General features: G+C 34.0%; 1 protein-coding gene and 1 pseudogene across 6 annotated transcripts in view; one reads left to right on the forward strand and one right to left on the reverse strand.

The window, feature by feature from the left end:
• LOC140859152 (aspartate--tRNA ligase 1, cytoplasmic-like) overlaps window positions 1-14,494 on the forward strand; it is a 201,548-nt pseudogene that overhangs the window by 65,481 nt on the left and 121,573 nt on the right.
• Window positions 1,091-14,494, reverse strand: part of LOC105049265 (cycloartenol Synthase) — a 44,994-nt gene continuing 31,590 nt past the window's right edge. For 4 of the 6 annotated variants that reach the window (XR_012142615.1, XR_012142617.1, XR_012142616.1 and 1 more), the window contains exons 10-20: window positions 14,281-14,403; window positions 14,065-14,187; window positions 13,902-14,000; window positions 12,909-12,965; window positions 8,816-8,862; window positions 8,573-8,716; window positions 8,219-8,396; window positions 6,157-6,237; window positions 2,319-2,402; window positions 1,720-2,071; window positions 1,091-1,630 (exon numbers count right to left, since the gene is read on the reverse strand). Coding sequence is in view for 2 of the 6 variants with exons in the window: in XM_073260699.1 (XP_073116800.1) it covers window positions 1,910-2,071; window positions 2,319-2,402; window positions 6,157-6,237; window positions 8,219-8,396; window positions 8,573-8,716; window positions 8,816-8,862; window positions 12,909-12,965; window positions 13,902-14,000; window positions 14,065-14,187; window positions 14,281-14,403 (1,098 nt within the window). In the remaining 4 variants the exon portion in view is untranslated. Of the gene's footprint in view, window positions 1,631-1,718; window positions 2,072-2,318; window positions 2,403-6,156; window positions 6,238-8,218; window positions 8,397-8,572; window positions 8,717-8,815; window positions 8,863-12,908; window positions 12,966-13,901; window positions 14,001-14,064; window positions 14,188-14,280; window positions 14,404-14,494 lie in introns of those variants that run through there. The other 2 variants (XM_029265799.2, XM_073260699.1) reach the window with 2 other exon arrangements.

Here is a 14,494-nt window from a genome sequence, read left to right on the forward strand (position 1 = left end):
TTAATACTTTGGCTGTTGATAAATCTGTTATTGAACACTTGCATGAGATGATATGTATTTTTAATAGTTATAAACTACATAACATGTATATGAATGAAACCAAAATTATATCCTTTATTATTGATAAACTTGCACGATCATGGAAAGATTTTAAAAGCTTGAAACATGAGATGATATTCCTTTTAAGGATTCAATTAACCATTTTCATATTAAGGAGCAATACCATAAACAAGATGAGAACAGAGGAAAATGCTCATGTTACCAAAGTCCATATGGAGGAGAAAAATCAGTTAAACAAACCCACAAATAAGCTTCTACCAATCTACTACAACTCACAAGAATGAACAGAAGAAAAGCACAAGCTTTCGTTATGAAAAATCTGGATACCATAAGACAATTTCTCAAAAACAAAGGTGCACCAGCAATAAAAGAAAATTTTGTTACAATGATATTAGAAACAATGTTCTTAAAAATGGGGTTTGGTGGATTGATTCTGGTGCAACCAAAAACATGTCCAAAGACAAAAATCTGTTTAAGAAATATGAACCAATAGAAGATGAAAGTATTTTCTACATAGGGAACTCATCCATTGCACAAGTCAAGGGAAAAAAAATATATATAGAATTTAAATTCAGTTTTGAAAAGAATACTTACTTTATGTACTAGAAATTAGAAAAAATAAAATTATATATGCTAATGTTCTTAGTAACTTAAGGTTCAAATTAATATTTGCAAATAAACAAGTTCAAGCTTAATATTAATAAGAATAAAATTTCTCATGCTCATATTGTTAAATCTTCTTATTTGTGACATCAAAAAGTTGATCAAATTGTACTTGCTAATGGATATAGAGTAAATGTCTAATTATTTGTTTGTATATGCTAATTTTTGGTACTGATTTAAAAACTCACCCATGGTTTAAGGCTGAGAATGCCCTTGCACACATTTATCAAGATCGCACAAAAAATAGGTTTAAATATAAAGCACATAGTTTACATTACTTAACCGTTTTTAACACAAAATTGACAGGAGCATGCATGGGCAAACTGTCCACTACAGGCATCATATGCATTTATCAAATAACAAAATGTAAAAAATAGGGAAGGTTTAAATATTGAGGACATAGTTTGCATTACTCACCGTTTTTAACACAAAATTAACAGATTGAGCATGCATGGGCAAACTTTCCACTACAAGCATCATATGCACTTATCAATCAACAAAATATTAAAAATAGGGAAAATATTTAATTGTTCAGATGCTACTGCAATGGGGAACATAGCTTGGTGCAATAGTAAAATGCTGTGGCTGACAGATGCAATCACATGGATTTGAGTCCCATGTTGGTCACTTTGTGCAAATAAAAGCTGAAGATTAGTCTAATAGTTCGTGCAACCCATTCTTCCATGACAGTCAAGCAGTAAGATCTGCATCTCTGAATAGTTCGATCGAGGGGCAAAAACATCAACATTCTGACCAAGGATTATAATATGGCAGAAGAGATTAGCAGTCAGGTTTTCTTGGTCAGCAGGACACGACAGCGATATTCCCCAAGAGCCCATATTGGAAATATGTTTCGATACTGTGAATAACTAACCGTGCAGTTTCTGAAGAAGGCTCCAATGATTTCCTGTAGAACACAGACGCAAGCAAAGGAAAACATTAAGGAGGAAAAGCCAGATATGCATAAACAAAGGCAAGCATTGGAAAAAAAAGTACCCAATATTTAGAAATTTCAATGTGCATATTCATATAACACACATAATACAAGATGCACCATTTTGTGCCCCCATTGTTAACTACTTGGTGTTCAGCAAAAAGAATCTTCCCTTCAGCTCACCACGAGTATTAGAGCAAGCCAGGTCAAGTCACCTTTTTGTATTGAGATCTGTTTTGTTAATTAATTTGACTATGTTGGGGCATCATCAAAGAAAACATAATTGAAGATAAAAATCAGCACAGGACAATGTAACATAGAAATAATATAATCTGATTTGGCATTGAACTTATCGGTCATTATATGAAGAAAGAGAGAAATCTCTCCTGGAAGCCCTTCAATGGACAAGAAAATCTTGCAAGCAGTAAAATAAAAGGTGTCACTTCAAACAAATAATAATGGATGATCAGTAGTAGATGATATATACCATTTTCTTTTAAATATCCATAAATGTTAGAAATAGTCTACATTTTTCAGGTTCTTTATAAATTGTTCAAAATGTGCAAAACTGTGAGCTCCTTTTCAAGCTGTAAGTGAAGATTTCAACAAATCATGGGTTAGAGTGACATTTCATAGTTTGCTGAAATTACTTGTGACTTACTTGCTGTGGAAAATCGCCACTCTCCATTTGCATATTAATCAACACCTTCGCTGCTCGGTGCAAAGGTTCTGGGTCTCTCTCAGCCTGTTCCAGATATGGCACAACAAATTTACACGTTAGAGGCAATTTGACTAGTCAGCTCAGAAATAAAAACTTCAACCATATAGAAATTTTTTAATTAATCTTTGAATTTGCTTATTCATAATATGTAGCATTCACAGCACATTTCAGAGTTTCTTCTTTTTGTTTCAACAGCTTGACTGGAAGCTTTGTCAAATGATGACATTGGTGGTGCCAAAACATGAAGAATCAACATCAGATCATCCTCACTACCACTGATATGCTCCTGTCAAGCATGACATTAAATAGGAATTCTTGCGCTAGTCTTTTATGGCTCATTGTGCATTTAAATTACAAGAATCTTCACAACAAGTCATGATTACCTTTTTGATCAACTTGCTTCATTCAAGTTTCATTCATGGTTGAAAATTCACTCTTTCCAATGAATTTTGTTTGCTAGATGTTAATTAAGAAACCTCTTTTTATAAATTTGAAGTATTCAAATCAAACTAAACTTCAATTCATACAAGTGTTAGCTTCGATTCATTGAGATATATGAGATTAGCAATACACTAACATCAGACTTGGAGAATGATGAAGAGATATTCCACACTAGCAGTTAATTGAATAACCTCTGGTTGATTTGCCAACAGCTGTTAGCTCAGCTGGTTGGCACCCTTCTCTCTGAATGAGAGGTCTTGGGTTCAAACCTACTACTTTGCCCGAGATGGGGCCACAGAAGGAAGATCCTGTATCAACATCCATGCAATCAGTTGTCATGATGAAGTCCTATGTAAATAATTTGTTTTGTACTAAACCACAAAAGTCTCCAACAAATAATGCGCAACATCATTTCTAAGGACATGAAGAATTTTGTTAGAGACAGGACATGTTATTAAGAATTTTATTTGGTATGTTAATGATCTCATGATCCTATCAGAGGCCCAAGGTAGAGTCCCAATATCAAGGATATCTTGCCATGAAAAAAGCCTCCACTTCAAAGGCAACTATCTAATACATACATATATACACACATACATACGTACATGTATATATATATACATATATATGAAAGCAAAAACTAAGCGAAAATCAATTAGCAATTGAAGCTGTCTGTATAAGCAGCAACTTCTCACCTATGAATGTCATCTAGAACACAATCAATCTTCAGGATGCCATGTGTCTCGACTATCCTATCTAACAATCCTTCAAGCATTAAATGACAGCATTATTATTAAAAGGCTGCATTGAAGCCCACTTATGTGCATTAAATTCTGTCATGAAAGCATGATGTTATTGTACTATTATAATTAAAACCCACTTATATATGTAGCTGAGAATATGGATTGACACCAGGAATTTAGATGGATGTTATATTGTTATTCATAAATAATTTTTTGAAAAAAATGATCAACTATGTGACTTAGAACCCACGCGCAATGCGTGGGCTCAAAACTAGTTACAACTTATAGCCAGACCATTTAGTAATTCATCTCAAGATTCTAGTTAATATCAACTTATTGCAACAAACTATAATAACTTATTTTATCGACTTGATTCACACTCAACTTTGGCTTCATGGTTTCCTCTTTCTATTAAATTAGGTTTGCTTGAAGTGAAATGAGAGTATACACATTGAATTAAGTATTAAAATTAAATCTAAATTTTGGTTGGTACAAAGCTTAGTTTGGATTCATCAAAATACAATAGAGTAGTTATACATTGACCATTTAGAAGAAAGAATGAAAATGATGAAGAGATGTAGTACACATGGTAATGGACCGAAATATCTGCTACAAATATCTTGAAATTGCTTATTTCATATTAGATCATAATTTATTATGAATATTTTGTTACTTCTTTCATACTAATTTTTAAAAGCAACTTGGCAAATTAGATAAAACACAGCAAATAATGCTAATATCATTCAAGGGATATGAAGAATCATGTTGGGTGGAAAGCATGGCCTAGAAAGTTTTGCATTTTAAGTCAGTGGTATGATAGTTCTATCAAAGGACCATAATAAAAGCACCAATATCAAGATTATTTAACATAAGCAACATCTTCATCCCAATAGCCACCATCATTGGACATAGCTAGGCTAGTAATTGAGTCTCAACATGTGATTCTATAGAATTCATGTAAACATTCTCAAAGGAGACTTTTCATGCTACATATATATCAACAGGTTCGTGAATAGCTGGACAAGCAAAATAGAATCATACTGATGCTAACAATGCATAATCTCTGTGGATGAATAGTAGTTCTTAGTCTTGCTATATCAACATTTCTCAGATAGAAAAAGGTAGATGCAGCAAAATTAATTACATCGCCCACTGCTGCCAACAGTATCAGCATTATAAAATGACATTGCATTTTCAATATTAAAAAGAGATGAAATATTTGCAGCATACTTCAGAGGAGCATGATAAGGATATTTCAACACCTTCCAGAGCAAGATACTCTTCAGAAGTAGACCATGCATCAAAACAACGATGAAGGCCTAAACAGTTTATAAACCAAAATATCCATCTGACTGATCGTCAGGTATATTGTATAATTTAAGTTGAACTTCAAGTTGAATGCCACTGATAGAACCCATATTAGCCTTATTAATACCGCATAAAAAAATTGTTGTTTTGAGCTTCATGACATACCTCATCAAGTCACCTTCCACAGTCATCTTCTTGTTATTTTCAGAACATTTTGATGGAAGAACTGATTCCAATATCCATCTCATATTGGCTAAAAAGTTGAAATCTCTGGGCCTTGGTTTGAAACTTAACATTATTTAAGGTACCCCAGGTCCTTGTACAACATGATGGCTAATCCTAACATCAAGAATTCATTCCATAGGGTGTCCCTTTTTTTTTTTTTTGATTTCCTCCAGATATACTTGGAAATATATGATGACACAACATCCATATAATTGCTGCCTTAAAGATCTCAAAGCATAATTACTAATAAACCAATGTTTTAAAAACCAGTACCAAACCCGGTACCATCTTTTCATTGGAACTGTACAGTTCAGGTATGATCCCATCACAGACAGTACATATTAAAGCTGATAGTGTCAAAAGTAATGAAAAATTTTTGGTACAAATTGGTAAGGTTGGTAAAAATACCATCGAAATGCAACAATATGGTTGCTATAAACTACTGAACTAGTATACGGGGTTTTAGCATCCCAACACCCGTACAAGTACCGTTTTCACACTGAAACGGTATGGTACCGATGGTACCATTCCTCTCTGGTGATTTCTGAAGCCATGAATAAAACTGCTCCATCTGGAAGGTCCTAGATGTCTAACGAGCTATTGTGAAATCTAATCCTAACAAGTCCATGTTGGGAGTGGAAATCACTTAATGGAAATCAGAGATGTTATGGGTCTGATATGGCAATCAGAATATTCAAGATGTTGGTATAAGGAAACAAATATTTGAAAAAAAAAAATAGAAAAACAACATTATAGTTAATCATCAACTGCACCAGTATCAGCATGAACACAATATATCTTAGTGCATAGCTTAACATTAGCCAAAAGTAACCTGGGACATAACTGCATGGATATGTATTCCATTATTTTCAGTGCATAATTTAATATTGGACACTACTAAGCCAAGACATATCAAGGCACATCTCCATCAATCTCAAGCCTACACTTTCTTTTGTCACACTGAGATATTTAAACAAACATGAGACAATTTGACGTGACTTTAATGCATCATCATGACAAATCAATAATCATGAATATTAATCAGTTCATAAAAAACGGACCTGCCCAGCATCAATTAGAGCTAAGATGGCCCATGCAGTGTTCACTGCATGACATCGGTTGCCCTCAAGGTTTGAATACACCTGTTTATGAGGAAAAAAAATGAGTTTCCAAAATGAATGAAGCAAGAGAGCAAAATCGGAGACTATGATTGACTTTATTTGAAGCAGAGGCTAAATCCAGCCAGATGGGCATTAAAAATTCATGAGAAATTTAGTAAAAACACTATAATTGCACTGTAGGATAATCAAGCTTGCATCATGAAGAGGACTTGATAATTTTGTTTCATGCAAAACAGGTAGACATGAAAACTCTAAAGCTCATAGCAAAATAATTGATAGTTTAGAAAATTGGAAATGTAAACCAACCTTCAAGATTTTGACACTAAGTTTTATCAAAGAAATGAATATTTCCTCGCAACTGAAGTCCCTTTGAGAATGCAGTTCCATTGGAAATGCTTAAGCTTTTCAGCATCCTTTCAAGGATCTCTAAATGACAGGACATCCTAGATATTTCTTGCAAGAAGACTAGGCAAATTTAACCAGGAAAAGATTGGAAGATTGTGCAGAAAGGCTCAGCTAAAACCCACCACTCATGTACACAAGGATTGCTGAGGTATCTCATCATAACCCCTTGGTGTGAGAGTTTCCTACTCACTTAATGCCTGTCCTATCTGTATTGTATATGAGAATGGCTGATGCTTTAGTTTGATAAAAGAGTCACGGAGAAAGTCCTAAACTGTGAGGGGAAGGCCAATTCATGCACAAAGGGATGTAGGCAAGTTCTACAATGACTTCGGTCATGAGGAAAAGTTAAATAAAAGAACCAAGCCCAAAGTTTTAATTAAGACCCATATGTTGTCTAGCTTAAATATGTTTCCATTACCATTCTTGCTTTCCCATCCTCAGTAGATAAAATAAGCTAGTGAGGACACATTTAACAAAAACAGCTTACATAAAACTGGAAGTCAGATTAGCAAGTTACTTCAAAATAAGAAAAGAAGGTGACACTACATAGGAACAACATTTGTGGAACTAAAAAGAAAGATAAAATAGGGGAACAGAACTATCCTTAGGGGCCTTTACAACACTAAAGTCCAATAAAGATTTGCTATTACAGAACTCATTTAAAAGCATAAACTGTGGTGCAGATTGTCAAACTGGATACAGAAGATAGCTTGAGACAAGAAGAGGATTTTTTTCTTTCTTTTGTTGGGTGGCGGGGGGAGTGGGGGGGTTGCCTGTCAGAAAAGCAACTTATGAGCTACAAGGTGAAGAAAAGGGGGGGAAAATCTCTGCAAGGAATCATGAATGATGTGTCCAAAAAGAATTAACAGTGTCTGGTACCATGAAGCTTCTGACATGAAAATCACTTATCATCTAAACATGCAAGCATAGGATAAGTCATATTATCATGGAAGAGGAGGAATATTAAACCTAAATTTTATTTGTTTAGTCAGTGTAGCATCATCTTCAATTTGGATACAACTCTTCCATGCAGGTGCAGAGTTGAGGTACATTAACTGTAATACCATTAATGCTGCATGATAAGAAGCCTGTTCAAGTGCCACTATAACAATACAAATAAAGTATTGGCCTTTCAGTTCACCACAGTTCACCAAGCAGAAAGGATTTCTCAGCAAAATTGGGAAGTATATGAAATTGGCATAACATATACAGTTTTATTTTAAGTCAGGCAAGATACCAAGATCATCAGATTCTCCCACCAAAAAACTATAAAAAGCCAGATTTATTAGTCAAGTAAAGTTCAACATTTGAAACTCATCTGTATGCATAATCGAGAAAAGAAATATATGCTCAAACATTCTCATAGACTGTCTTATTTCTGTTCAAAAAATTCAAACAGATAACTTATGTTTCCCTTTTAAAATCAGGTACTTCTCAGCTATGAATTAATGTGAAAATAACATACAGACAAATTTCATTCAGAAAATGGAAGAAGCAACAGCAATCTGTGTTGATACACTATAATATGGCATACTCCTGCACAAGAGTGAAAATAAAAAATAAAAAATCTGGAGCACATCTTGTTGGAAATACTTACTTTGTTTTGACATGAAAGATAGCTCTCTCCCCAACCACCCGATGCCAGTTGTTTTGACAACAGAAATTGACACGCTTTACGGATGCTAGAACTGTTCTGGTAGGTCCTTCCAGTAGCAATTAATCCCTTCACTCCAAACCATGTGCCATATGTGAAGCAAACAGCCCAATAGCTATACCTGCAGAAAAATAATGTTAGCAGGCAACCCAACTCGAAGTATTAATGAATTTAAGCTGTCTTTCAACAAATAGGAAACATTATTGTGGGCTATCACAGATGAGGTAGCAAGGCAGAAATTTGTGCTGGTGCCATGAGACAGAATTTTGATGTGAATAGGAGACACTTTGTACAAACCATGATCCATCAGGTTGCTGAATCATTTCAATGAAATTAGCTGCTTTTCTAATGCAATTTTCTATATCATCTCTGCGATGGCCAGGGTATAATTTTTTAAATGATGTCAGTGCCAGTATTGCAGATGAAGTACATTCAACATATCTGCACAGCAACTATAACTCGTTAAATATTATCTGAAGAGAAATAGTGACAGAGAAAAAAAAAGACTCTTCTAAAAGAGCCTAAGTATTGGAATCTTACGGATAATCGATGACAATGTCCCCAAAAGTTTCAGCAGGATTGATAATCTAATTGGAAAATAGAAGTATTTCAATATACATCTCAAGAATGTTTCAAGAAGAAAAGATGAGCAAATATCAAATTGCTAGAAGCAATAATGTGCTTAGCTAACCTAGAAAGTGTACCTTCAAGGGCCAGTCAAGGCTCTCAAGTTAGTTGAAAAAAGGATTTGCTGCTGCAGTATCTATTTCGAGTTTCAATAATTCTTTTAGAAGAAACTGACCTTCATGTTACATGGATACAATCTTCACTATTATGAATGTAGTTCCTCAAAGAATCCTTCCATATGGGGATATTTTATGAAATCCCACTATGAGATGTAGAATATCATGCATGCAACAGTTTCTAGAATGAATTTATTAGTTAATTTAATAGTTGAATTTGCTAATTGGTGCTTTCTTTATGTACCAGCAGAAAAGTATGGGACAAAATTTCAAACTTCTTTTCTTTATGTTCAAGCTTTTAAAACATGAACAATCTCTTCCCAGGAAAATACATCCCATGAACGAGTGACTTTCCAATTCCAATCCTATCAAAGATTGACTCTAAGTTCTTGGTCACCCAAGAATGATTCGGAGAATGTAATCCATGCATTTAAGCAAAGAATAAAGATAAATTTAAGAAAAAGTGAATAAATAAACAAGGAGGTGCTTATTAAGATATTACAGAGGAAATTTTGGTGACCACTAGTGATCAAAAATTTTAAGATTAGCAATGGGAGTAACCTGATATATGCACATAAAGTCAAAGGAATCCGAGTGAAATATGAACAGTAAATTGTTTTATAACATAGTTGAGATACATGTTGGCTGCTGCTTTGTTGTTAAGGATATACACGAGGTTAGGTCCACTGCTCAAGAACTATAATGCTTGAGAAACCGAGAGAGTCCAATAAAAATGAGAAAGTGATTGAGAAGAATGAAAGTGGGTGGATGATTAAACAGAAAAAAGATACCAATTGCTTCCAGCAGCTATTATGAAGAATTGCATGGAAATACTAGAGGTAGGTAGGCGGTAATTTGGAATTAAAGATTTGATTATTTTCATGGCATACTATGTGATGCCAATGTCTAGCATTGTCATCCTAGTCATCAACAGGGAAGCAATTTCCAGAGGTGCTTTTGTAAGTGAACGGAAGAGATGTGACCAATACAACTTTAATATTTTAAGTGTTAAAGAATTCTCAAGTATAATAACGAAAAAGCAAATTTAATATATGTATATAAGGTTTGACCATACCAGACCACACCAGATAGTACGGGACATACCATACTGTACCAACTCAGTACCAAAATGTGGTATGGGGGGTGTATCGATGCTCAATATGTCGAACCAGCTGGACACCAACACAACAAAAGGTTGGCACCAGTATGGGGCTGGCATTGAGACTGCGAACCTTTACATATACTACTATGGAGGCTGTGCTTCTGCAAAGATCTCCATTCACGACATAGATGCCCGTTTTAATAATGCTATTAATAGCTCTTTATTTTAGATAATAAGGAGGGTTCTTATTTAATATGGTTCTTTCTCAAAATATAAAAATATAATATCATGAATAAGAAGCTTATTAGCTTTATTAAACCATATCAAATAAAGAACCTTTCATTCGTACTACTAAATTAATATACAAATAAATGACATTATTAAAGATCATATTTGCATAATGTATGCTGATATTAATGAAAAACAATTTTCATTAGTATTGTACCATACCCATATCCATCACAAGTCATTAGATTATACTAATATTTTATTAATTTCTATTGTATTTCTATGATAATGATCTTACTTAGAAGTAAAAGTATAATCACCGATGACCCCGCCATATTGCATTTAAATATCCCCTAGAAGCACTACTTTTCTATTCTTATTATAAGTAGGTCTAATCATTATATTATTGTTTTATAATAACATGTTATTTTACTATATCGATAGAAACACATATTATTAAAATTTTGTATAGCGACAATATATTATAATTACAATTTTATATCTTATGTGATGAAAGTGTCCTGACTTCTCTATAGAACCCGATGTCTCATTTTTTCATCCTATCCTGATAGTAATCATGATCATGCATCCCAGTAGATATCTTCCATCTCACTCTCCTTCTTCTTTTCTTTCTTTCTTTTTGTCTTTTTTTCTTTCCTTCTTTTCTTTTCTACATTCCTCTCTTTTCTTTCCTTTTTCTTTCTTTTTTCTCCCTTTCTTTTTTTTCATTTTTCTTCTTTCTTTTCTTCATCTTTCCTTCCTTTCCTTCTTTCGTCCTCCTCTCCTCACATGGATGGATTTCGGAGTCCCAAACCTGTCCTGATCTCATTTTTCCAAAAGAATGGGATGGATGGCCGGGACAACCCCCCATCTTGCTGGAACGTAAAAGCTTGATTCTAATATTAATATCAAAAAATTATTTTAGATAGCATGAAACAAGATCAAAGCTTAGCAACAATATTAATAATATTAGTATTAATATTATTGGTAAAAAATACTTACTAAAATGAAAAAATAAATAAATTGTCATACTCATGTCTATATTATCATACAAATTTTGTGATATACTCAATAAGCTTAATTTATACTAATTATTAGCATATTGATAACAATTTATATTGATACTCAATGAGGCTCAACTTATAAGTAGCCTCTTATTTAGTATGGTTCTTTATTTCTCAAAATAATACATTTTTCTAACAGCTATTACAATATCATAATGCATCATGATGGGTTTGACCAACTTACATAATGTTTTAAATATAATTTGTTACACTTCTATATTGCATTTTCATAATAATTTGAAAAGTAATAAAAAATCTAACGCTGTGCAACCAAATGTTCATCATCCTAGTAGTCCGGCCAATAACAAAATAACCTTATTGCAGAAAGCACCACATATGTGTAATCAACAATATTTACCTTGACTGATAACACACAACACAGCTTACCCAAAAGCAGAACGTCACTTTCATAACTAATTTATGGTTCTCCAAATCACTTTCACAATTCATATCCATTAAGGGTGTCCTTGGCTGGCACCATCTAATTTGGATAAACATTGCTGGTCTGCTTGTTGGATGTAACACCGCTTTTGGCACCTCTATGCTTTTATAATTAACTATATCATCTGTCCTTCATTAATTCTTGAAGCTCACCTCCTCTTTACTTTTTGCAAGGAGGACTTCATGTGATTTTGTTCAAACCACCAGCTTATGGTTCATAGGGAATTCATGAAATCACTGGAATAACAAAATTTCAATAGTTCACCTTCAATATCTTCATAGACAAATAAGCATCACTAAACACTCAAGCATATTGACAGACAAAGCCACCGAGAGTGTATTTAAAAAACTGACTGACAGCCTCTGTACAAGAAACTGGTCAAAACAACATGGGGAAAATGATTCTAGACCATAATCACCCGCATAGAACAAGTCTGGTTTCAGAAAGAAACTGCATTTGTTATCAATAAAACTGAGCTCAATCTTAAACTGCCATGTAGCTTGAGGATCAATGTGCCTACTATTCTAAGGCACCATCAAAGAGATTTTGGATGTGCAGCAGTACTGGAACTAACTATAAAATTTACAAATTCATTTGATTCTCTTAATAAAAACATGAAGCTTTCTAATATTTTATCCAAATAGTAACATTCATAAGTATGCTCTGCCTTTATCTAGAGATGCTATCTGAAGTTTCAAAAGTACTAGCTTAAAAAAAAAAAAAAAAAAAAAAGAAGAAGAAGAAGAAGAAGGAAAAGACCTCACAAGCTTGACTATAAAATTAAGTGTTTTCTTATTCACCAGTTGCATAGATACAAGAGGAAGCCATGCAGATGCCCATGGTAAATATTTTTATCTGAATAAATTTCCAAGAAGCTGAAAAGTATTAAGGGATTATACACAAATACATCTTCTCAGTTCAAAAGTAAGCAAAGATACCGTAAAAGAATTTAGAGGATGCTACACAAATACATATTCTCAGTACAAAAATAAGTAAAGATAAAAATGCTGAGGAACTGTGAACAGCAAGGAAATATGCATGTACAAGTACTCACCTCCAACCAAGCATAGGATCTTGTAAGTTCATAAGTTGCAAAACCACCATCTTTGTTCTACCAAAAAACCAACAAAGGATAACATAAAAGACCAGGGTTGTTGCATATAGTAAAAGACTAGCAGATATGCACAAATATTAACACAAACATCGAGTAGAAAATACTAGTAAAAAGAACAACGTTTATGAGAATAAGCATTAACAGCCTCAGAAGGGTCTCACATAAGGCATCCCTTGGCTCATTCCCAGCCCAGGGACAAAAAAGCATGCTCAATAAAGTGGACCCAGTTCATATATCATAGTGCTTCAGCTCATAAGTTCCCTAGTCTGATGTGGGCCATGATTTTTTGGCCTAACCCAACTTGCATGCATCGCAAGCAACACAAATGCACAGGCATGCATATATGCAAACATGGATATGCAGATGCACATGTTTCAGATAACTTTTGAAGATGCTGAGTCTATAAATGCATGGATGCATACATTTCCAAGACAAAAGCCAGAACCCATATTGAATATGGCTGAGGCCTCGTTGGTTAATTCAAACTCCGTCAACAGGCCTAACTTCTAAGCCCAGGCCTACACATTTCACGTTTGGAATTTCATGTCAATTTGCAGGTGCAATCCACTAATATTCCATGAGTTAATAAAGTATTTAGGTTTGGTCTTAAGAATTAGGCACATATATAAGCCAATGATACCATATTTCAACTAAAATATTATTTAAATGCTCTTTAAATTATGGTACAGACAGATTACAACTAAAGCGAATATTAAGATATAATTCTTTTACATGGTTTTGACTTTTTGAATTATACATGTAACTTTGAAGATTATTTAATTTTATGAATATATCAAGGTCTGGAGGAGGGAAACCTTGCATAGTTTGGTATGCTACTGACACATACATACATTACTATTCTTGAACAATGCATCTGCAGTTGGAAATGCAACAAAATACAATATATTTATATTCAATTCAAGGCCAATTTACCATAAGGGAAAGAAGGACATTAACAGCATCATAAATCCGCCCTGCACATAATGGTTCACCAACAATTTCCGGAGAGATCTTCGACAGCAATAATGAAGCCTGGACAAGGAAGAAAGGTATAAACAAGAATAGCATCAATAGAAGCAATAAATGTAAGATGCACCTTCAATCCTTCTGCTGTGCAATCTGATACGGGCCAACCCTGATCTGCTGTAGAAAAGGTCCATGCACCTTTAGAGATGTGGCGATACCAGAAGCTAAGATCACCAGGGCAGTCTTCAAGAATCTTCAAAAATATGTGAAATAATACAAATACAAAATTATTGGTGAAAGTGTAACAGGCACATCAAAAAGAAGCATTCTGCAAAAGAATATAAACCTGTGAATTTTTTATGAAGTCATGTGCCCGCCTAAGAGTAGGAAGATATTCTTCAGAAAGGTCAGTTGAGATAATTGCTTGAACAGCAAGAGCTGTATCCCACAATTGGCTGCCATTATAAGACTGCATTTTGTAAATGAGTATTGACTACTTAGACAATGCTGTTGGAGATGCAATGTTCAGTCAAATCTTGCAGACACCAAGAAGGATGCCA

This window comes from Elaeis guineensis, chromosome 7 (genome assembly GCF_000442705.2).
Source record: "Elaeis guineensis isolate ETL-2024a chromosome 7, EG11, whole genome shotgun sequence".
NCBI classification, from domain to species: domain Eukaryota; kingdom Viridiplantae; phylum Streptophyta; class Magnoliopsida; order Arecales; family Arecaceae; genus Elaeis; species Elaeis guineensis.